At 48.8% G+C, this 25,141-nt stretch overlaps 1 protein-coding gene across 1 annotated transcript in view; it reads right to left on the bottom strand.

Annotated features, from left to right (window-relative positions):
- Positions 1-12,535: 12,535 nt before the first annotated feature.
- The window catches only part of LOC105694410 (dachshund homolog 2), a 150,827-nt gene continuing 138,221 nt past the window's right edge, over positions 12,536-25,141 (bottom strand). The window contains exons 9-11 of the mRNA XM_023431732.1: positions 24,753-25,013; positions 15,686-15,772; positions 12,536-12,615 (exon numbers count right to left, since the gene is read on the bottom strand). Of these exons, the coding sequence (XP_023287500.1) occupies positions 12,563-12,615; positions 15,686-15,772; positions 24,753-25,013 (401 nt within the window). The 3' untranslated portion in view covers positions 12,536-12,562. The remainder of the gene's footprint in view (positions 12,616-15,685; positions 15,773-24,752; positions 25,014-25,141) is intronic.

The following is a 25,141-nucleotide window of genomic DNA, read 5'->3' as shown; positions in this document are numbered from 1 at the left end:
GCTCCGGTGCTCTTCTCTCTTGGGATTATTCCTTGCCTAATTTGCCTACGCCCTCTGCTTGCCTCCGCCGTCCTCATCAGCAGCTCCTAGCTGCCTTTGCATGTTGGATAAAAGAGATTGAATATCTATGACTCTGGGAATAATCGCAACCAACTACCACTAGAAAAGGGATGAATCTCATCAGTGAATACTCTTCATCTCTGAATACGTCGAGACGACCGAAAAATTGTGGTCACACTTCGAAGGGACAGCAGTTGATGATTTTATTGGGGTATGGTTCAGAAAATGATCAACAAGAAAATCCTTTCACAAATCCTGACATATGTTAGATGTTTTTCTACCATATCCAAAGGATGCCAACAGTATCTTGCAGAGGTTAAAACGGAGTTACTGTTTCGCACAAGGTGCAGTACTCCTAAATCAAGTAATCTTAACTCGATCAACCATCATCAACGGAATTCTCTCTAACACTGCTCTGCTTATCCTTACCACGTATATCTTTAAATCAGTACAGATGTCGATACCGTGTAACGTTCAATCCACTAATTGAAGGCCAATTAATGCAGATAGTTGCATCCAGGGTAACCAATCTCGATCCCTGGATCCCGATATCTCAGAAGCGATGCATCCATTCGAGATTCGACAGCCGCGAAGTCGGAATCGACTTCACGCTCGAACGAGCCTCGAAGAAAGGTCCGAATCAAGTTCTCCCAGGTAGGCAATCGATCTCGGATGATCGAAGAACCCATCGATTGGAGCGCAGCCAATCGGGCGGGACATTTGCCGCTGGTCCGCGACTCGCCGGATTACGCGGCCCTATTCCCTGGACCCCTCTCCTAGCCCTCCCTGGTCCTCCTCCGGGGATGATGCACTTTGCATTTCGCATACCGTCGAAATTACAGTGCCGCCCGGTGGACCATCCCGGCGGACTCCGCTTTTTTGATATTCCGATCCGATAAGGAGCTATTCAATTTCGCCGGCGCGCCGCCGTTCCTGCAGGACAAATTTCCGAAATGGCATCCCTTCGGAAGGCGACTCGATTATCCCTCAGAGCGATTCTCTGCAACTTACCGGATCGGCAAGGATTCGGATTGGTCGATTTGTCGGGCACGTGTCAATCACTAGACATCTTATAGAGGTCTCGAAGCCTGATTTGCCGGCATCTAATGATGATGAGCATTACAAGGTGCAACCTTTTGGAATAAGGATCGGTTCTTAGGTGGTGGACAGGACTCGTAGAACCGATGACGTTCCTTTTCTCCATGTTGGGGACGTTTAGGAGGGGGTGCAAATTAGGAGTCCAGGTGATCGTGGGATCGCGGCTCGTCAATGATTCGCGTTGGTGCGTCCTCTGCTGCGTCGCTTCGCGGGTGTTGGGTGCATTGATTTTCGTTTATCCTCCCCTCGACTCTTCCCCTCGTGCCTTCCTCTCCTCTAGCCGCCCCTTCGTACCGCCCCTAAGGGATGTTTCGTTATTTAAATGGATTAGCTGCACGCCGCGCGGCAGGGTGGCTCTGGAGCACGGAGACCGCTGCGTCTCGTAAGCGCATTCGATTCCGTGGCAATCTCTCCGTTTGCAAGAATTAACGATCATCATTGCTCTAGATCCTTCCAGGTGGTAAGCAGGAAGAGAAGTCAACGCGATGATAAATGAATAGAAGCTACGTTCCGCGGAAACAGAAGCACCATCAACGCGCGATCTGATCATCTGCCGAAACCATCATGGCAACGGATCCTACTTGCATTGGGGATCGATGGATACCTTTAGCTTTTGGTATCGGTCTCGTTTTTCCTGAAACGATTCCGGATCTGTAATTGAATTTCGCTCTTTCGTAGGTATCTTCGAAATTGGGAAGGCGTCCTGCCTGGAGCCCGGGGTACCCGGTCGCCTTGGGTTCCCCCAAAAGCCACTTCTAGGTAAAGCCATTTCGGCTTGGGGAATCGTTTCCGAGAGATGGTCGATTTCTAATACAAATTCATGAACGGGTCGAGGTAGTTTAGCCGCCATTAGAGGGGTAAGCGCGAACAAAACGGCCGGCATCCTAGCCGGTGCACATTGGAGGTGGATACCGAGCGGGTAGGGCCTGCCGTTCGTAAATCAAACTGCGAAATTCCCGCGGACGAGCCGTCTGCGAGACGGTCGGCACAGGTTGAATGGTCTACCCGGTCCTAACAGTCTGTCGGGTCTGGACCCGGCCAAGTAACCCGGTGCTGGTAAGGTGTAATTAGACCCAGCCGACGTAGAGGTCAGCCAAAAGAGAGGAGACGACCGGGAAAACGCGAGTAGCTTCTCCTAGCGGGCCTTAAATCCTCCTCCGGAGGGCACCGATCACCCTTTAACGATCTTCGCAGGGAATTATGTTATTACGCGACCAGCCTGATTTCCATTAGGGACCAGCCACTTGGTCCTGGCGGGCACCGTCCACGGGGCACCAGCCATGATCAGACCGGCGACCAGGCTCGGGCTATTCGTCTCTTCTTGACGGACACCTCGATTACCGGCTCCGAGATCGCCAGGCGACTTGGACTTTTACTTATTTTCTGATGTCCAGGCTAGAGATAGAAATTTCCCAGCACCCGGGTCCCACAGTACTCACCAACGGTGAGGGTGTAGGGCACACCTAACACCGGGTATCGCGTTCTGGACCTTCCTCGTGTCGTCTGTGATCAAATTTGACGTGGACCCCAACGCCATGGTAACGTGACTGGGATGTGGGTAACACCTCATTAGGACTAGTTGTCTTCGAATTAGATAAGTTTGACTTAGGCGTTGTCTGGTACCCTGACTTTTACCAAATTTATTGGCAGATGATGAACAACTCGGTCTTCTTTAACGGCAAAATCCGCAACATTATAATGAACAACCTATTAGCCGCAACTCCTCCAGGAGGGTTCGCATCACCTCTGGAGGATTTTCAGTGCTACCTACCAACATGGACGTGTCTCGTGATGTGGAGCAATTTGTCTGGTCTTGACAGACACCGCGATTACGGGTCTCGTGATCTCCCGAAACACGGTGTGGTACTTTGACTCATTTTGAAAAACCCGAGGCAGACACGGTGCTTCTCCAAAGTACTGTGGAGCTACTTTGAACAAGCAACATTTTGGACAAAACAAGACATTGTTGCCGCCACTCCAGGCATCTTTCCAGGCTCTGCACGATCTGCAATTATGAGAACCTGCTGCCGGCAGCCCCAGCACGTCCGTGAAGTAACTGACACTCTGAGGAGTGCTTGGCACTTTACAAGTCTCTAACGACCCAGTCATTCTGCAGCTACGAATGGCTGCGGAGTGGAGCGAGGTTGGATAAATAGGTGATGGCTGATTCAAGAGACAAGTCGTGGGGAAATACTGCTGATCGTGTGGTCATCGCGTTTGTTGCTGAAGCAACTGCCAAGGGAGCTATTGCGACTTGGTTGTCGGTCAATGCAGATAAGGAATTGAACTCAGAATCACTGGATAAGGGATTTGGATCCCGATTTCTTCTCTCTTACGATCATCGATTTGCAGGAACAATGAGAGGCATGCAAATCGAGGACACCGAGAGTGGTCTACTTAGGATTTATAGGGTGGTTGCGAGTAATGGCGTCGTTAAATGCAAAACCAGGAAATAGTGCCATATGTGTGTTGGGATGTATGTTCCGGTTAGGCTTCGGGCACCGCTTTCAGACGCAGACGTGTCTCGTGACACACGGCAATTTGTCTCCTCTTGACAGACACCTCGATTACTGGGCTCAGAAATCTGTGGTGCCTTCTTTTCACTGACTTTCATAAGTGAAGCAGACTAGGACGGGTTGTCCAAACGCATGCCTTGACCTTTTCCCACATAAATGACATCACGTAATGGTACCCTATAAAGGCGTTCAGCAAACCGTTGGAGGCTTATCGATACAGAACATCACCCACTCAGGCACGTATCATTGACCGACCTACACAATTCACAAAAAATGGTTATAAAATAGAAGTAATACCTCCGCGTTTCTATGTCACGGCTTATCATGTCAGAAATAGGCATTAAAAATAGATTTACCATGTCACCATCAATTTAAAACGTACACCAAATGATGTTGCCATTCAGGGAGCGCAAGTAGTGTGTTATTCCTCGTAATGTCCTCACCCCGCGATGTACAATTTGTGTGGTTTGATCTAAAATCAGTAGAGACTTTTAGGAAAGTCCTTCTTTTTTACAAGTCATTAGCCAGGGGATGGCTTTTGGGAGAACTGGCGGTCTTGTGGTATCAAGTCCGTGTTTTGGTCCTGGGACCAGCACCCTCGATCCACGGCCAGGGTTTCCGAGGCTGAAGGGTGTTGCCGCCAGTCTCCGAGTTGCGAAAAGAGTTTAGCATATTTTATTGAGGGAACTCCTGTTCGGGGAGGTGGGTTCTCGGAGACTCGATAAAAGTGCGTTGTTTTGCTTACGGCCTTTAGCGCCGAGGGGATGCGGTTAACTCACCTCGTTAGCCGCGGTGACATCTTGACGAACCTAAGGGAGCCAGCAGGAAATTCCCTGAAAATAGGCAGGATTCCCCCGGGACCTCCGAAAAAGTCCTCCGGTTCCTCTCCTCCCAGGAACGGCAAATGGAAAAATCCGATTACGATCTGGCAGTTCTTTCTACGCATTTATTAAGGTGAAGTGAAACACGTCGAGGAACTTGATCGACGTCGATAAAGATGATTTTTCTAAATGCCTACGTTGCCGACGTTCGTTTCTATATTGACAGCTGCGTCGAATTATATTGGGTATTGTACCAAATGGCACCTGTCGTTTTCGTACAATAAATATCAAGAAATCGAAGTAAATCTCCAGAAATCCTCTGGATTTATGCTTTCTGGGGCCCTAATTGACTGCAGAGGGACCCCCTGCGCCATCTGTGATTTCCAGGTCAATTGAATTTTCACTCCGAGACCTCGTATTCCCATCGTTTTGGCATAGAAGCGCATACAACACTTTTTTTGCCTTTATCCCGTTCAAATGCGAGTTTATTGATTACCAGAGTGTTCTAAATTGTCGTAAAATTGTTCTGACCCTTTCGATTCTCATATCAGAGCCTTCGAAAATTGTATATTGATCGAAATATCAGAGCTCGACGGCATTTTCGTTCTGGTCTGGGCTGAGTTAAAACAATTTTTCCAAAAATCCAAATTTTGAACGTGTCAGGACAATTCTTAGATGATCAGGAGTGACGTGTCAAAGTTTCGGACAGTTTGGTCTAATATCTTTAAAAAAAAGTGTTGTTTTCGAATCGACTGATTTGAAGGGGGGTTTCACTTCACCTTAACGATTGGTTTGCTGATCCAGTTAGGGATGGCGTTCTCCCTTCCAACGAGGGTTTACTTTCTTGCGAGGCATAAATAAAATGAGAATCGAAGGTTAAACGCATGTAATTTACTTTGTGCTAATTTTTAGCCTGCATCGGACACCGTGCTATGCGCGTAATTGTAATACGTAAATTACAGCAGCACGCGAGCAATTTTAATGATAATAAAATCTGTATGTACCGGTGGATGATGCCGTGACTGACGTAGTTGCGAGCCGATGACGTGACTACAGCGGTAACGCTGCTGCATGGCGTCGATTTGACGAGACCAGTACACGTGGCTGACCGCTCTCATCGGCTTAAATCTCTGGTTTCCAATTAATTTTCTAATTACATTGCACAGAAAGTAAGGGAATTTAATTTCCTGGATGTAAATCCTTTCTGCTCGTCCCGGGCAACAAGGGGCTGCTTTTCTGCGAGTCTCCGAAGCCCTAACGTTGAAAATCGCGAAGTTCGAACCACCCGCGAGTAAAGAACCAAGACAAGTATTTCTAGACAAGGGAAGACTACACATAGTCTTGACTTAAGTTGGTAATCGGCTTATCCATAAGCCGAGAAAAATCTTCCGGCTCGTTAAGCCTGAGAGATCGCGGCAGGATTTAAAGATCCCCCCCTTTTCATTCTCCCACCATTTTAAGAAACCACGAAGAAGTCTCGACAGTTTGGATTTCATTTCGTTTTGGATTTTAAGAAATTTAATCGCGTTTAATGTCGTTTTTAATACTCAAGTGGTAACATAAGACACGGCTCGAATGTGCAGTTTTCGGCGCTAACAAAATGGCGGACTAGCTTAACACATTCGCTCCCGGGAAATTTTTCCCGTTTCAAATACCGAGCACCGGCGAAGATGATGAAATTCTGCAAGTGGTTACCGCAGACTTGTATCGTGTATCGTCATGGGGGTGATTAACGTAAAATAGAATTAAAAATCACGTGAATTCACGTCAGCGTCACGAATGTGTTAACATAAATTCCAAATTGGCTACCTCCGTAAGTCGGGAAAAATCCTCCAGCTGGTTACCCTCGATAGATCCTATCAGGGCTTAAAAATCCGAGCTTTCTGAATCCGCTGCCACTTCAAAGAACCACGGCGAAGTTCCGAGAGTTACGGTTCCAATTAAAGGATAGGTACCCCGGAGTACGCGCCCCGTCCAAATTGGACGTGGCTAATCGCCCTGCGGAATGGTCGGGGGACGTGGGGAGTAGTTTAGGGGTGAAAAAGTGAAGAGAGAGAAAGAACCCCGGACGGCAGGAAGATCCACGGAAAGGAAGAAGTAAGAGTCCCGAAATTAGTCGTCCTCGCGCGGGCATTACGGCGCCCCGGGCGGCCGGGGGTGGCGTAACGGGGCGCACCCCCTGGCGGCGTCGTTTTATTCGATAATTATGCAAATGCCCGAATGATTGTCGGGCAATATGTCCTCCGAATAAAAAAGCGGAGCGCCCGATTCGGTTATCTTTATGATTCGAGGCCGCGCTGGAGGGGGCAAAGTCTCGAGGTGGGTGGCGCTCGAGTACGGGGGTTGGGGCCTGGGGTGGCTCGAATCGGGGCCGCGAAGTCAAGCCCTTCATTTGCATCGAAACGCTCGTTTTTCCTTTCTTACGCACAAATATGCTGACAGCGTGCCGAGTCGCGCTTTACATTTTTACGCCGCGCCGCGACACCTCCCAGGGGGTGGCAGAGGGGTGAGCGACTAGAGGGTGACATCGGAGAACGGCGGTTCCTCGAGATGGCGGGATCGATAAGTCGCGATCTCTGATCGGAGGAACGGACCCGAGGTCTTTTAACCCCTTGGCTTAGGATTTAAATTCAAATAGCACGTGCCATAAAAAACAAAAATGTCGGTCATACATCGGGCCATTTCACGGTTCGGCTGAACGTTCAACGTCTCACACGTCTCTCACACGTTTTGTTCACGTTTGGCCCGATTGATATACCACGCCTCTCACACGATATTGTAAGTTAAGGGGTTACAATCGAGAACCGCTCCTCGTAAGTGGCGATTGTAAAAAAAAGAAAAAGAAAGGAATTCAAACTTACGATTCATTTCTAGAGACCAGAGTTAGATCAAAAGGGAGCTGTAAGCTCCGAGCCCATTGGAGAACAACCCCTGCGGTGCCAAAACCTTGAAAACTGCCCCTAGTAGCACAAAGCGAATGTCGTATATTTTGTAAATATTTAGCAGACGTTTGAAATATTTGCCAGACGTTTACTTTAGAATATTATCTCTATAATATTTATATAATATTAGCTCCATGTGTTTTCATAATATTTTTCTACCAGATGTACGAAACATTTCGTTTCATTTTAATACAAGTAACTTTTTAAATATTATCTGCCAAGTATATTATAAACGTTTTAAGAATATTTAAAATCAAAATCACACGTTTTGCTCCCATATTGAAATAGCGGAAGGAAAATATTGGAAAAATTTCTCGTGTTTTTCGACACCGAATGAAGTGTCCGATAATAGTCGTGAAGTAAAAAATGTATTTTTAATATGTCAATAAGTTAAAAAATATTTCTCTATATGTTTATAAATTATTGAAACTAAACACGTCATTGAGACTTTCAACAAATATTTCAGATGTCTTCGAATGAAATCTACAAGAGATCTTAAAAAATCTGTCGCTTGATATATTTAGCAAGGATTACGAAGAAATATTTAGAAATTATTCTATGCTACTAGGGACCCATTGGAAGTTGAACGCGAAGCTAAAAATTGATGTAAATGTATAGCGACTACGTTTAGAGATGTGCCTAATTAAACTACAAGAGAGAAAGCCCACGAGTTCTGCAATGATCGAAAGAACTAACACCAAGGTCTCAAAATCGAGGACAACCCCTTGAAAGGGGATGTAAAAGATTCCTCTTCATTTATAGGGCGCGAGTTTACATGATCGCGGTGAAAACCGTATTTAGGGAAAAGATTCGAGGGGGTTACGATACGGGGATGAAGACATTCGGCGACCGAGGCCGGCGATTTAATTAAGGGGTGTTTCCCGGTCGATGGCACCGCGTTCCCCCGGATTGCGGTTATTTATTAAAATATTCCCAGGGAAAGGGTGGAGCCGCGGCGGACCAATCGTGGAGGGTCGCGTGCCTCGCGTCGTTACGGCCCTACAAATTGATAAGAATGCCTTGTCCCGCGATGCACGCGCCCTGCCACCCCCTTAATACCTTCGCTTCCTTTCCTCCTCGAGCCTCGGGTCAGATAAAAGCGCCGAAGCGGCGTAAAAGTACGTGTAAAGGGAATAAACAAAAAAGTCATACGTGGAATAATCAGCGTGATAGCATGGCGCGATAATTCCCCCCCGTCCACCCCATAACGTCGTTGCACCCGGGGAAGGAATTACCACTTAGGAGGTCGATACGCGTCGGGAGAAAAATTACAATAATTCCGTGGAACTCGATTAAGCATCGCGGTAACAATCTCAGAGATGGTCCTGGGAAGCTGTAAATTCAAAGGGAAGAGGCAAGCAGTAGGCGAGACTGTTACAATAACAACTATTTATTCATACGTAATAATGGTGAATTACATGAATACACTTTTGCTGAATTCTCGATACTAGACTGTAGAAGAGTCCGCTCGCGGGGCGGTGAGGGGGGGTTGGGGGCCCCCCGGGGCCCGGGGCTCGGTTTCGGGGGCGCTCGTCGGGGGCCGGATTCTCGCCGCCTCGTGCCGGGGCCCGCGCGTGCCCCGGACGGGCCCGTGAAATCGCCACGAGGGGCCCTCCCCCCGCCGGGAGGACACCGCGCCGATTTTGCCCTCCCTCGTCATATTCTCGTTGGAGCCGAGTGCTCGGAACGATATCGATTATCGCGAGTCGACGCAGAACGGGGCTCGGCCGGCGAGTCGCGGAACCGTCATTGCGACCCACCAAAGATTCCCAAGATAAGCACGCAACGAATCTCTCAAGAAGCATATAGCGCATCTATGTACTTGTTTTGATTAACACGGACAAGTATGTGGGCGTAATAGATGCTTCTCCAAATATTGCCCGCGTTATTATCGCACGCATCTTTGGTGGGCGGCCTGAGAAACGAGTCGGCGACGCGCGATCCGTCCGACGCGGAGTCTGGGCGCGGAATGAGGCCCGACAGCGAGGACTGCCGATCGTCGCCGAGGACCGCCGACCGTCACCGAGGATTCCCGAGCGTCGACGGAGTCCGTCGAGCGGCGCGCGACTTTGTGCCGGAATTCGAGCGCGGGCGAGCGCCCCCACTCCTCGGCCGCGCTCGGGCCCGTTCGGACCCGTTCGGGCGCGCTCGGGCCGACGTTCGGGGCCCGCTGGTTCGTCGCGTCGCCCCGCGCGCCGCCGGTCGCTCGCCGGAGGCGGAGCCCCTGCGCTCGGCGCGTACTCTTTGGGGTGTACGCGCGAGTCGGAGTAGCTTCGACTCCTCTCCGGGGGGATTAGCTATTTATATCTTTGTATGTATATATATATATATATTTATATGTATAATATGTATAATATAAATAAGATGTTAGCCTTAAAACGCTAAGAAGAGAGTTCTCAGGATATTTTACAGGGCGGTGCAGGCCCCGACCGGCTGCCCCCGGCGCTCTCGGATTGGGCCTTCCTAGGGGAGGTTCGCGGAGTCTCTTTTCTCTCTCTCCCGCTCCCCTCTATCTCCCGGCTCTCCCACTCCACGAGGAAAAGGGCTGCTCTCGAATTCGGGCCCGAAGTCACGCCGTCCTTTAAATACCGCGACGAGTTCCTCTCCCCACAAAGGGTTCCAGAAATCAGCCAGCCGACGATCGCGTCGCCTGGTGTTCGTCTCTCTTTGAAATAAATAGATTTACGACTTAGAATTTCATGCGCAGCCTCGGCAGGTCGCGTTTCAAAGTTGACCGGGCCTTGTGTTTCCGCGAGCCGTCCGCTTAATTCTACCGCCATCGAGGGCGTTCCACGAATCTCGACATGGAGACGTTAAAAAAGTAGATTCGCGGATCCGTTTATACGTAAGAAAAGTCCCAGGGTGGTCGAAAGTCCGCGTGGGCCCGGTGTCCGTCGTAACCGCCGGGGGCCCGGTCGGGGCCGGACCAGGAAAAGTCAAATAATACTCGAAGCCCTTCTTACACGCACACTCGGACGAGAAGGGCGGAAAAGGGTATAGAAACTCGAGTGGGGTCGCTACCGTCTTAACTCGCTAGTTAACTCGCTCTCGGATACTTTTAGTGCGCACTTACAACTCTAGGAACGCATGCGGACGCGCACGCACTCTCGACGCAGTCTTTCTTTTTTTTTATTTATTTCTTCTTATTTAAATATTCCACCCCCCTTCTGTCGCACGGTTCCGACTGCGAGGACCTCGGTGCCCTCGGAGACGTGCGTGACGCACGGCCGGTGCGAGATCGGTGCTTAAACGGCGATAAATCGACCCGAATTGGGCCCAGGATGGGCCCAGGAGCGGCCTTTATAGTCCTTACAGGGTGCGCGCCGGTAAAGAGACTCGGTCGCGTCTCGCGCCGCTCTGATATGTGTAGCCGACGTTGGCCACGAGGGAAACGTGTACTTGGCGTGGTGGGTCAACGGGTCGCTTTCGGCGCACAGTGGTCTGGACATCGTATGTACAGGTTTCATATCCCAATCCCAAATCCCGCCCGAAAATCCCCACGTCAAGGCAGTATGAAAACGTTCTTGCGGTCGAAGACTCCAATCGCGCCCCGGATCGACGACCTTTGAGGTCCTAGTCCTTTAATCTACCCTGTAAAATCACTTAAAAACGTCACCACGGTCGCCGTTCACCGGCGAATGCGATAAAAGGAGGTAAAAGTCGTCAACTAATTCGTTAACTAATGTCCGATGAGCGTACGCGACTAGCAGACACACCACTGTGCGCCCTGGTCGTTGGGGACCCGTTGTGGTCTCTATGAGCAGCCATGACCTTTTGAGGACACTTAATACCGTCAAGGCCGTCCATCCATGAACGGTTGCGACCGTTCGTTGACCCTCGGGAACCGCCACAGACAGTTCGTGGAACCGCGCTGACCATCGAGGTCGTTCGGTGACCATGGTCGGTGAACCACCACCATGAACCACCGCAACCGTTCCAGGACGCAGGGTCCCTCGCGAGCCATCCCCATTGTTCCTGGACTGTCGAGATTACCCGGCGACCATTAATGCCATTCGGGACAGTTCCGATCGTTTGGCGACCATCGAAACCATTCGCGAACGGTTTCGACCGTTCGCTGACTGGAAATCGATTCTTGGATCAGTTTGACCGTTCCGCGACCATTGGAGTCCATGACCGTTTCGACCATTTGGCGGCCATGGACCGCTTTGACCATCTGGGGACCATGGACCGTTTCGACCATTATCGACCATTATCGACCATGACCGTTTTGACCATTCGGCGAGCATCGAATTCGCTCGTGGACCGGCGCATTGCCCGGGACCGGCACAGGGATGTATGTACATTAGGCACCCTCACATCGGACACATGGAATTCAACCCTTGGAGAATTAAGTGCCTTTCTAGTGCTATTTTAGTGCTACAACCCTGATTTTAGTGCTTCACCCCTTATACCGAAAATCGGCGGTGGTGCTGAGTGAACGTTCACCCAGCACCCCCACAATGCAGACTTCATTAAGGAAGAGATTGACGGAAAAACAAGTACGCAGTATTTTGGTGCTAATTTAGTGCCCTAGAAATATCGAAGAGCCAGGTCCAAAACACCACCCCTTTCACCCGAAAACCACCCCAAAATCGCAAAGGCTCCCAAAAAGAAGAGGTGGAAATAAGAACACTTTCCAGGGTCTCTTCTCGAAGTATTTGCATTGAAAGCACTTCATTCTCCAATTGGTTTCATTCCATATTTCCGATGTGGGGGTGCCTGCTGTACTTACATGGCACAGGGCTAAGCCCAACATTTCGGGGCTGATTGGTCGGTACCGTCCCTCCTTTGATTCGGCGTAATCTCTAATTGCGGTATAACTCTTGATTTCGCCTTAACGAACTACATTCGGGCGCTCTAATGACTTCGGCGCGTTACACACCTCGCGGGGCTGAGTCTCTTCTCGGGCGAGGATGCACGTAAGATCCGTCGTTGGGAGCCTGTTATCTCGGTTCCGACTTCGTTCTCCCTCGTTGCCCCTTGGTCCGTGTCCTATCCTGGCAGGTTGCAAGATCCCGTCGCAGGATCCTTCCGGGAGAGGGTGGGTCGAACGTAGCCACCCAGGATTTCGCTGGACTCGCCAATATCTGCGCACCAGCTCTTATCGCGCGTCCTCGGCCCTCTTCTAGGTCGCACTCGTAAACAGCACTGAGTTCTTGTAGTAACCCGCCCGCGACTCTGCAACATAACGCGAAATTGTTGAGTAACTGGGACCTGGACTTGGGATCGATCAAACCGTACCACGTAGTTCTACTATCAACTAGACACTTTGGCACCAAGAGCTACCTGGACGTAATATAGGTCAAGCCAAGACGATTATGTAGAAGAACCAAGACCATTGGAAGGTTTATGGTTGATTAGGACGAATCGTCCTTTAGAGGCATACACCACCACGTATGAAGACCCACCTTGAAGAGGTATGCTTGTATCGGTTTAAATCAAACAAACACATCGAAGTAATACCTTTGATCACCACCACGATGATCCCAATTAGGGTTATCAGACACTAATTTCATCAGGACTTTGTTAATTGGTCAAGCTCCATGGTCAAACGGGACGTAGTATTTCAGTCAATTTAAGTTAATACGCGTCAGATAAGTACCTTCGATCTCTATCAATTTCCAGGCGGGTCGATCAAATACTGATATCATCAAGAGTTTGTTACCCAATTTCCAGAGGTGAGATACGCGGTTAAACGCGGCAATTAATATAAATCCCGGCACGTCCTGGACAATTACGACTCCTCCCGTGTTTAAAAGGCTGACAAAGGAAGGGTAGGAGCCAATTTCCGCCCTTATCATGTGGGAGTGCTTCGGTATCGGTCATACGCGATGAAGGTTGGTGGAGACAAGGGTGCAAGGGGGAGGTAGGTCGTAGGTGGGAAAAGAGAAGTACAGGTCATGGATCGGGATAGGGCGCCGCTCACTAATTACCGGTCCAGGAACACCGGGAAGGGTTAGGCTGGTCAAGGTGTCCGAGGGTGGAGAGACGAGGACGGCGAAAGGGTTGGACCCATCCTTGGAGGGCCAGTCGAGTCATCGGCAGCTTTGAGGTCCCGCCGGCCTTCGACTTTTTATCGGACTGTCGCGTATGATCGAAAAAGACTCCGCATTAATGATCTCTTTTTCCCTCCCCGTCCCTCCCGATATTTGGTCCACACCTCCTGGGCCCGTCGCGGTGCTTTGTTTAACGCAACATTGCATTTCTCGAGGGATTGGGAGGTGTGGCCGGCGGGACCACCCCGTTCTTAAAGCGTGGGCCTCTCGTATGGGTCGCCTCTTTTAATCTTTCCAGTCGCAGCTTTTTCTCTGCCCTTTGGTCGTAAAACGAGCGATCTCTGCCAGATGAGATTCGACTGCCTTCCGATCGGCCGATGATGCAGGTGAAAATCAGATCGGGGAACGTTGCTGACCAAACCTTTCTTCAGTCTGCTGAGATGTGGAGCAGAATGGGATTGGCTGGATGGGAAGGAACCAACAAGCGTCTTGCTAAATTAAAGTGTTGAATGGTATCTGCTATACTAAATTCGTGACGGATTATAGATATTTGGTGAAATTGCAACTCCAGGAAATGCTGCTGATCGAAGACCAGGGTTATCCAGTTACTGTAGGCCAAATTGGGAATCTGGGCTCCACGAGACAAAAAACGGAAAGTCAATTCCTGAAAGTAGTTAAAACGCTACTGCTAGTGTTGATGCTTCCGACATGAGTGCACTTGATGTTTGCGACACGAAGTTGCAGACTTTACGTCTTTTAGCCAGGGAGTGATGGACGTAGAGTGGGAATTATTCAGGGAACTTCGTTAATCAAAGATCCTTCGGTAAAGTTCAGCTCCAGTTGGCGTTCTTGGTGTGAAACACAGTCGAGTTTCTTTGTGGCCAACCGAATAGGATTTTTCTCATCTCCTATTTTGACGTCTACAACACGAGGTTGCAGACTTTACGTCTTTTAGCCTGGGAGTGATGGACGTAGAGTGGGAATTCTTCAGGGAACTTCGTTAATCAAAGATCGTTCGGTAAAGTTCAGCTCCAGTTGGCGTTCTTGGCGCGAAACACAGTCAAGTTTCTTTGTGTTCACTCGAATAGGATTTTTCTCATCTCCTATTTTGACGTCTACAACACGAGGTTGCAGACTTTACGTCTTTCAGCCAGGGAGTGATGGACGTAGAGTGGGAATTATTCAGGGAACTTCGTTAATCAAAGATCCTTCGGTAAAGTTCAGCTCCAGTTGGCGTTCTTGGTGCGAAACACAGTCGAGTTTCATTGTATACATCCGAATTGGGATTTTCTTTCTTCACCTGTATCAAAGTGGAAGTGCAAGGTTCGGTGGTTGGGAATTTTAGGAGGTTCCTGGGAAGCCGAAATATCGGCTCTTGCTGGAAATTTGGGTGCCCTCGGGTAGACGATTATTTGCGAGGCTTCGAGTAGGCTAGACGTCACGGGCAGGCGCCGCGGCGCTTTTTGCTCCGGAAAGTTGGCGGTTCTCGGCCGCCATGGCGGAACCAAGTTTCGAATCTGCCGGTGATGCCGTCGCAAGAAGAGAAGCGCCAAAGTCCGCCCGGCGGAGTTTCTAATTAAAGATTGAAATTTATTTCTCGATCGTAAGAAACTGGCTGGGCGGAGCGCCGCGACGGCCCCGCGACGGTGGTCGTCGCGGTGCCGTCACGGCTGCACTAATTCCCCGATGGCTCGAGGGAAAAACATTCTTAATTGTTGTATGTAGTCACGTATCATTGCCCGTAATTACACATGGCGTGCAGGCAATTAAATGCAAATACAGGAGTTATAAATAAAGTATAATTGTGACATATAACCGCGCAACATTGAATATTTGAGAATATCCACAGAAGGTTGTGAATACTTATACAAGTGATCGAGGCCATAAATAAAAATTTCATTCCATCAAAGTGTAGTTAGAAAACTGCCATTTGCATACATCGCCCTTCCTCGTGGCATCTCGATAAAAGTAATCAACTTTTAGGATTAAGGGGTGACTCGAACCATTGGATCGCACGTGTCGTCGGGACTTTTGCAAAGTGCGTTAATACTTTCTTTGGGCTCTTGAGGAATTATGGCAAAAGTCTTTTGGCGACCATTGGGTGTAAGGCTCCTACGTGGTATTCTAAGTTCTTTCTTATAAAATTAATTTACTGAGTTTCTTTACTTATACAGCGTAGAAAGGTAGTTTCGGTCGGTCTCGGTCACGGCATGTTTAGTAATAGACATGTCAGGTTTAGTGCGTACACGCACCTTGGAGCGGCGATTTGACCTGGTCCCTCTCGGCCGCCTGATGCTGCCGCGTCTTTCGCTCCAGCTCCAGCTCCTGGGCCAGCGATTCTGTGACAAAATTGAGAGAAGACTATAGGGAGAGAAATAAAATGGAGAGAAGACTAGATCATATCAGCCGGACCAGTGCTGCCAACTCTGAGTATGTTCGTTCGAGTACAGTAAGACTAAAATCCCAGACAGCAGAAACACATAGCACAGAGGTTCATAGGATATTCTTTGAAAATATTTCAATATTAATAGGATATGGATTTACGTGCTATGTACATATCCTAAACATAGGATAAATGTACTTTTGGTAAGTTTTTTATATTCGAAATATTTTATGAACATGGAATTGATACTCCTTACACACATCTTACAAGTTTGAAACGATTAGGCATGAAACTTAATAATGTAATTATGAAGGCTATAAGGAAGGTCGCGAATCCCATGATATTTCAATTTTTAAAAAATTTGTTTACAGGTATTATATAAACTTTTTATAAACAAATGAATTTTCACGAGTGTCAGGACCTTCCTTATACCCTCCACGTTAACGTTGTAAAGTTTGAAACGATTAGGTACACCCGTCTCGAAGGAAAGTTTCATGAACAATTGGCCTTTCGGATGCCACTTTCGCACCCCCTTAATGATTTACTTAGAACTTTATTTTAAATACCAGGGTATAAGTTAACCAGGGTCTGAATTTTTACCCGCGCAGTGGGGTTGGCAAAATGAAATCTGAAAAAAGGAACGGACCGGGTTCTTTCCGTGGAGTGCGAAATCGCTTTAACTTTCCGAATCGTGTTCTTCCCTTAAAGGGGTAACAAGTATCGGAGGGATAACGCGCGGCGGCAGGCGCGAAGGAAGACCCGGGGTTGGTCGCCCCACGGGAGCCGGTGGGGTAGCTCGAAATCCGCGGGATTAGGGCGAAAACTGGAAAATGTCCCTTTAATGACGTTACGTTGAATTAGGCACCGTTGAACCGACGGAAAGCGTCGGTGCCCATCGCGTCGCCCATCACCAAACACCCCCAAGCCAGAAAAGCTCTGGTTGACAAGGACACCGACAAAACTGCACAAGATTGGGAAATAATTTACAATAATTTTCTCAATTAATTCCTTGCCGTATAATGACGTGATCAAACTTGAGTCTCGAGTCGGACTTGCGGTAGATAACAGAAAAGAAAACGTTAAACAAAATTGGAAGTATTAAGGTGAAGTGAAACATCCTTCAAATCAGTCGATTCGAATACAACACTTTTTTTTAAGGATATTAGACCAAACTGTCCGAAACATTGACACATTACTCCTGATCATCTAAGAATTGTCCTGACACATTAAAAATTTGGAATTTTCAAAAAAATTTTTTAACTCAGTCCAGACCAGAACCAAAATCGCGTCAAGCTCTCATACTTTGATCAATATACAATTATCGAAGGCTCTGATATGAGAATCGAAAGGCTCAGGACAATTTTACGACAATTTAGAACACTCTAGTAATCGATAAACTCGCATTTGAACGGGATAAAGGCAAAAAAAGTGTTCTATGCGCTTCTTTGCTAAAAGGATGGTAATACGAGGTCTCGGAGTGAAAATTTAATTGACCTGGAAATCACAGATGGCGCAGGGTGTCCCTCCGCAGTCAATTAGGGCCCCAGAAGGCATGAATCCAGAGGATTTCTGGAGTTTTACTTCGATTTCTTTATAATTATTGTACGAAAACGACAGTGGAATATGCCATTTGGTACAATACCCAATATAATTCGACCCAGCTGTCAATATAAAAACCAACGTCGGCAACGTAGGCATTTAGAAAAATCTTTATCAACGTTGATCAAGTTCCTTGACGTGTTTCACTTCACCTTAAGGTGAGACCCTACACCTGGGTGCAACGTCATTCCGACACTAGGAGATAGATAACTGAAAATTAGCGGACAATGTGTGGTGACGAGATTCCGAGGATCAGGGCATTATGGAGAATCGGGCATCGATACTCTGACAGTGGCTGTCATTAGGCTTGACATCGGTCGTAGACGTTCCTGGGACCCTGGGGGCGGTGGAGGCGAGGCTTCGCGGAACCTCCTCGACACCTTCAGCGAGGAACTGAGCGGTGCAATGGTAAAATCCAATTGCGAGGCCATTAAGCCTCGGTTAACTGACAGAGCGTAGCAACGGGTGTAACGGGCTCGAGGCGGCGGCGGTGGCGGCGGAGATGGTGGAGGCGGATAGACGGGGTCGAGATTCCATTATGCCTTTGAGCAACAATAGCTGAGGGCTGTTTCCTCGGTCCGCGTGGGCGTGAATCGTAGCCGGGCCACGGGCGCGACGTTTGTGTTGTCGCCCGTCCAAATTACCTCTCGCGCCCTTATCCGAGCTCTCGGCTGTTTTGTCCCTTTGATATCCAAATGACAATTTAACTGCTCCAGGATTCGTCGGTCCCGGGGGCGGGAGGATCGAATCGGAGGCGATTAAGGTGAAGTGAAACACGTCGCGGAACTTGATTGACGTTAATAAAGAAGATTTTACTAAATGCCTACGTTGCCGACCTTCATTTTTATATCGACAGCTGTGTCGAATTATATTGGGTATTGTACCAAATGGCATACTCCACCTGTCGTTTTCCTACAATAATTATAAAGAAATCAAAATAAAACTCCAGAAATCCTCTGGATTCATGCTTTCTGGGGCCCTAATTGTCTGCCGAGGGACCCCCTGCGCCATCTGTGATTTCCAGGTCAATTAAATTTTCACTCCGAGACCACGTATTACCATCGTTTTAGCATAGAAGCGCATGCAACACTTTTTTTGCCTTTATCCCGTTCAAATGCGAGTATATCGATTACCAGAGTGTTCTAAATTGTCGTAAAATTGTCCTGACCCTTTCAATTCTCATATCAGAGCCTTCAATAATTGTATATTGATCGAAATATGAGAGCTCGTCGCCATTTTGGTTCTGGTCTGGGCTGAATTAAAAAATTTGTTTACAAAATCCAAATTTTGTATGTGTCAGGACAATCAGTCAGGGCCCCAGAAAGCATGAATCCCGAGGATTTCTGGAGTTTTACTTCGATTTCTTGATATTCATTGTACAAAAACGACAGGTGGAGTATGTCATTTGGTACAATACCCAATATAATTCAACGCAGCAGTCAATATAGAAACGAACGTCGGCCACGTAATCATTTAGACAAATCTTCTTTATCGACGTCAATCAAGTTCCTCGAGGTGTTTCACTTCACCTTAATTGAAATGCTACTTCCTTTGCTATTCCAATGTGCAAGACGTATACCGTTCAACGAGAAATAAAAACCTCTGGCTTTTCGCGGAGAAAAGTCGATCGAATCGGGTCCGCTCCTGGCGGGCCCTCTTGGGCCGACAAAATCGATCCCTCGGTTCCCGGTCCGCCGAGCCGATACGTGGGCCGGATCCTTTATTTCGAAAAGCCAGAAAGAGAAAGAGAAAAGGAGAGGGACGAAAGAAAGGGAGCCGGGCCAGCATTGTGTCGGAGTTAATTACGGCCGGTATAAACGCAGAGTCACAGCGTGCGAGGCCCCTGGGCCCTTTCAGCGCGCGAGGCCACATCCTCCGGGGGCCTGAGGTGTGCACCCCATTAAAAAATCGGCCCTTGTCGAGGGCCGGGCCACAATACCATCCGTTTAGGTCTCAAAGTCTCATCCGAACCGGCCTGAAATTGTTTCCATTGTCCGGACGATTTGTCAAGGTGTAAGACGGGTAGCGAAACTATTAGCGGCAGGTCCCCGGCCTCTGGGCCCGTCAGCCAGGTCGGCGATTCTTCGCCCTCTTCGGGCCCCTCCTACGCCATCTCGGAGAAGAAAAAAAACCCAACGGAATCCCAGGTCCGAACTAGACGTATTGACACGATAATTAAGGTAATCGCGTTTCATCGTAGCATCGACGAGATGGGGCAGAAATTGCTCCCTCGTGCCCAATACTTGCCCACGTAAAATGGACGATTTCTCGTCCTCACAATTCTCAACGTAGACTCTAAAGGCCTTCAACATAAATATAAATATATCTAGAGGTCCAGTTAACGTTAATCATCGACGCGAACAGATTTCTACGACTCGACGAACAACAAATTTCAAAACACCCCCGCGACACTATGCAAAGTGTTCAAAGAATTAGTGAGGTTCAAAATCGCGTTTCTGTCCTTTTTCCACAGGAGGGATTACTTCCTTAGGTCGGGCGTTCATCGAAGCCCTTTCTTGCAGGGAATCTCGCCCCTTCCCTCCCTCCCTCCCTCCCCCCCCATGGGGTTGGGGTCTTACGCCGATATCGGGTAATCGGCGACGAGGGCTCTCTAAACGGGCGTCTTGGGCGAACGGAGAAAAAGGCAATTTAAGTATCATATCAGAGAGCAGTAATTGGCTGAATGCCTCGCTCGCTCGAGGAGGAATAACGTAGGGGGGCTAGGGGTTGATTCCGTGTACCGTGCGTTTTTAATGCTCTGATCTTTATGTAAAACAGAGCGCCGGTGGGGCGCGCTCCAGCGTCAAGCCGACCGTGAAATTGTATGAATCGAGAAGGCGCGATGGAGACACAAAAAGCAAAAGAAGAATGCCCTCTCGCTTTCGAATCCCGCTTTTATAATTTCAAATTTCCGCAGGCTGTCTTCCGGATCCCTCTTCCCCCCCTGCCTCACGCCGCCACCCCCTTTCCGGCACCCTCGCGCGCCGCGAAATCGTTTCTTCGGCCCTTGAAGAGGGACGTTCCCTGAAAAGTCTCTCCAGGAATTGGATTTTCTCGTCTCTGGCAGAAATTCGAATTCGAAAAGTATCCAGCAGGGGCATTGCGTAGTCTTGAATAATTTCCACGGTGTAATCGAAAAATTGTCGCCATGCCGAGAGAGTTCATTTCCTCTCGGTTATTGGACTTACCCCAGTTGGTGTATTAGCGAAATCCATTGCGACGGTTTAACATTATCAAAGAGAATTTCTCTGGCTGGCAGCAAAAGCAGCCCTGTAATCGGATTTTTGAAAGTCGAGATATGACTTAAGGGGGTGGGAAAGTTGCGTCAGACAGGTCAGGTTTATGAAGCTTTCGAATGAAGTAGGGGTGAATGATAATTTCGAACTTTCCAACGTGGATGCGGGGGGGATGTAATGAAAGGTGCCGACACCCATGAAATTTCGATTGAGAAGAAATTTATTTACAGGTGTTTTGAAAAATTCTTTCTAAATAGATGAAATTTCAATTGAGAAAAAATTTATTTACAGGTGTTTCGAAAAATTGTTTATAAATGAATGAAATTTCCTGGATGTCGGGATCTTTCTTACAGTGTTCATGTTCGCGTTGTGAAATTTGATGCGATTCGATGCACCCTGTTCGGAGAAAAGCTTCCCGAACGATTGACACTTCGGATGGCATTTTCACAGCCCCTTAAGAATAGAGGTAAAAGTGACCCGAGAATTTGGGACTCAATGCCAGAAAGGAGGGAAATCTTCTCCAAGGAACCTTCGCAACCGAGCGCAATAACGTCCTTCGGAATAGGGGCACTCGGAATTCGGCGAAAAAGCAACGAAACTTTCCTAAGAGTCGTTTTCATGTCACCAGAGGGGCGACCATTCCGCGCGATCCTTTCTATAATTCAAGGAAGATGGCGCTCGGCAGGTAAAAAAAGAGATACGAAGGAGAGAGCCTCGCGGGGTCGGCTGGTCGCTCTTCCGACACCTCCGCGCGGCGGGCGGCGATCGTTTCAATTCCGCAAAAATTCTCAAAGGCCCCGCCCCTCAAATATTAAGCCTGCCCGGCGATTTAGAGTGATTGCGGTCGCGAGGTGGTCGTGAGGGGCGCGCGGGCCGAGGGGCTCGGGGAGGGGGCGGCGGCGGTAGCGCGCGCACACGGGTGCGCGCGCAGCACCCGCTCCCGTATATATAGGGGCACACGCGGCCACATTCGCGCGAGAGCGACGCGGGCCTGCGCCGCGAGCGCGCGCAACTGCAGCGAGACCGAGAAAGAGAGAGCGAGAGAGAAGAGGCATCTCGGCCGAGCCAGGGGCCAGGGGTAGGCGGGCGGAGGAGGGTGAGGTTATGGTTGCTGCGAAATTATTGCATATAGTCTGAATATTAAAGCGTGGCGGAGTGCTTCGTCGTACTCGGGGTGGAACGGCGGACGAGGAGGAATCACAGGAGAGGAGAGAGAGAGGGAGGACTGGCAACGCCACCGAGAGCCGCGGTGGCCGCCGGGGAAATTACGGCTCCTTCCTTACTTGCGAGAGATGTGCATAAACTCTGCATTACACCCAGCGGCTCCCAACCGCCGGCGCCGCGGCGCCCCCTGAGGGCCCTCGGGGCCAGAGGTGGCGGGCAGGGTTGGGAGACCCTGCTCGTATAGAATGCATGACTCGAAGACACGAGCGGCCCCGAGGTCCCCTCGGTGGCGTAAGTACCGCGTCTCCCTCCAAACCCCCCCGAACCACCCCACGTAAGGACGACGCTCCCATCCAGGCGGCTAAATCTCCATTGTTTATTGCAAATGGATTCCCGGCCTCGCGCACGCAAATGCAGGTGGGACGCGGGATAAGTTTTCGCGAGGACGCGTCTTGATGCGAATCAACGACGGATCTTGATGGGCCGAGCTGCCGGATTTTTCATTATCGGGGATATCGGCTCGCGCCCGATATCCGCTCGTTAGGCTCCTGGGGTGGGGGAAAAATTGCAAGCCCCTAATGCGCTCGCCCGATTAAACCTCGAGAGGGGGTTGCACTACTATGGCTGGAAATGGCGTTTCTTTAGCGGGAAGGGGGAATTGGATGTTTTTAATCGGTTCAAGGGTTACGGCTGGACTCGGTGGGGTGGAATTCTTATTTCCTACTCCACGGTATTGGTTTAGAGGCTTGGTCAGTTAATTCTTGTATTCTGTGCGGATCAATAAAAGAAGAGAAACTAACGGTCGTTTAGTCATCTGTAGGATAGACGAAAACTTTGGTCGCCAGTTGAGAGATTTCCGCCAGACTCCTGATCGAGCTTATACTTCGACCTGTAGTTTCGACGAAATTCGATCGAATGGAAAGCTACATGTCATTCTAACAGGAGTTAAGAAGGATTGCAAGGTGTGCTCTCAACGAAATAAGCCCGGCGAAAGACATTAAACAACACATTACTGACAGTAATTGCCTCGACAAGCCGAGGACGCATCTTGGCGATTGTTTTATAAAATACCATACAATGGAACGATACAGTCGTTAATACTTAACAAATTTTCATCTTTCACGTGTAAGTATACATGAAATATTAAAATATAATAGTTTTAAACGTTAATTTCTATGTGAGATCATTTTAAGTTAGCTGGATGAAGTTAACCAAGTATGCGGAAAATCGTCTCGAGTTGCTGGTTCATCCGGGTGAAAAGGCCTCGAGGACAAAGGGGTAAATTCGGGGGACGGGATATATGTTCTTGAGAGAGATTTAGGAATAACATGGTAATCGATAAGAATGTATGCGAAAGGATTGATAGTAGTTCGTACGGAATTTTATGCTGAGGTTAGGTTAGTCCGGGTTATTTAGCGCACTCGAAGACACTTTCCTGATAGAACGTACCACGCGAATCTACCTCGCGCACGAGCGTGCCAATCTCGGCCTCAATTCTCTTTTTACCGGCCAGATTCATCGGGTAGAAATAATCCGCGCACGAAAGGGTTAACTCGCTCGGGGGTTGCCGGCCATTCCAGGATCGATGGGGTGAGCAGGACCGGCCTTCGCGATTCTTCCAGCATTCATATCTCCGGATCTCTTCGCTAAATCCTAAATCGCGCATAATCTACCCCCGAACCCACTTAAAAAATTGATATACATGTACAGGTTCACCACCTACTAACAGTACCAGCTGATGTGCCAGGGAAACACAGACAAAAACGCAGTTAACATCGTGAAACAATAGGGAAGAAACATAAGTAACGAGAATAACCACGGAAGACAAATGTACCCAAAATCTAAAGTGAAGACCTTAACGGTGGCTACGATAAACCGTAACGATAAATCCGTACAAACAGGCAGGTTCAACTGACTGGTGGCAACGGAACTCGATGTACCTGCACATATTGTAAATCATCACGATTTACCGTCGCGATTGTAGAAAAATTAGCTGTATCTGAGTTTATGCCACGATCAGAACCCCCGTTTCCCGCCTCATCAGCCTATCTGTACAAATCCATCCCAGTCTAGTTCTGGTCTCTTTAACATTTTCTTCATCAACGGACCGAGTCCAATTGACACAACGATACTCCAACTGCAATTCCGGTGTAGAAAAATTAGTTCTATCCGAGTTTATGCCACGATCGGAATCCCCGTTTCCCACTTCATCAGCCTATTCGTACAAATCCATCCCAGTCTAGTTCTGGTCCCTTTGACATTTCCTTCATCAACGGACCGAGTCCAATGGACACAACGATACTCCAACTGCAATTCCGTTTATAGAAAAATTAGTTGTATCCGAGTTTATGCCACGATCGGAATCCTCGTTTCCCGCCTCATCAGCCTATCTGTACAAATCCATCCCAGTCTAGTTCTGGTCCCTTTGACATTTCCTTCATCAGACCGAGTCCAATGGACACAACGATACTCCAATTGCAATTCCGTTTGTAGAAAAATTAGTTGTATCCGAATTTCCCGCCTCATCACCCTATTCGTACAAATCCATTCCAGTCTACTTCTGGTCCCTTTGACATTTCCTTCATCAACGGACGGAGTCCAATGGACACAACGATACTCCAACTGCAATTCCAGATCCAAATTCCGTTTGTAGAAAAATTAGCTGTATCCGAGTTTATGCCACGATCGGAATCCTCGTTTCCCGCCTCATCAGCCTATCTGTACAAATCCATCCCAGTCTACTTCTGGTCCCTTTGACATTTCCTTCATCAACGGACCGAGTCCAATGGACACAACGATACTCCAACGGCAATGCCAGACCGCGTCCCAGGGGAGAAACGTTTCACCGGTGAAACGTATCGGGTAGATATAATCCGAGCGGGCAAGGGTTGGTCCGTTCGGGGGTGGTTTGAGGCTGGTGGGGTAAGTGGGACCGACCTTGGTAGTTCTGCCAGAAAGCGGAAGCCTGGCTGCTCATAAGGTCGAGGCCGCTGTAGCCCCAGCCGGGCTTTTCGGGCGTCGGCGGCTGCTGGGGTGGACGCGCCACTTGCGCCTCCCTGTATTGCTGGGCCTGCTGCTGCAGGGGTTGCTGGCTCGTCTGCTGCTGAGACGACTGTTGCTGCGGCTGCTGCGACTGCGAGTGCACGCTGCTCTCTTCGGCCTGGTCCGCGCTGGTGCGCGCCTCGGCTGCGACGCTCTCTGTTGAAGAAGGATCTTTATTTCACTTTAGTTGTACATCACTTAATCCTATTATACTACTATTAATCAATCTGTTGTATAAACTCAAAACTTGTAACTGCGTACGGGATCCATTTTCCTATCAACGC

This window comes from Orussus abietinus, unplaced genomic scaffold (genome assembly GCF_000612105.2).
Source record: "Orussus abietinus isolate OABI.00-Male unplaced genomic scaffold, Oabi_2.0 scaffold165, whole genome shotgun sequence".
NCBI lineage: Eukaryota > Metazoa > Arthropoda > Insecta > Hymenoptera > Orussidae > Orussus > Orussus abietinus.
This window is presented reverse-complemented; position numbering and strand designations above follow the sequence as displayed.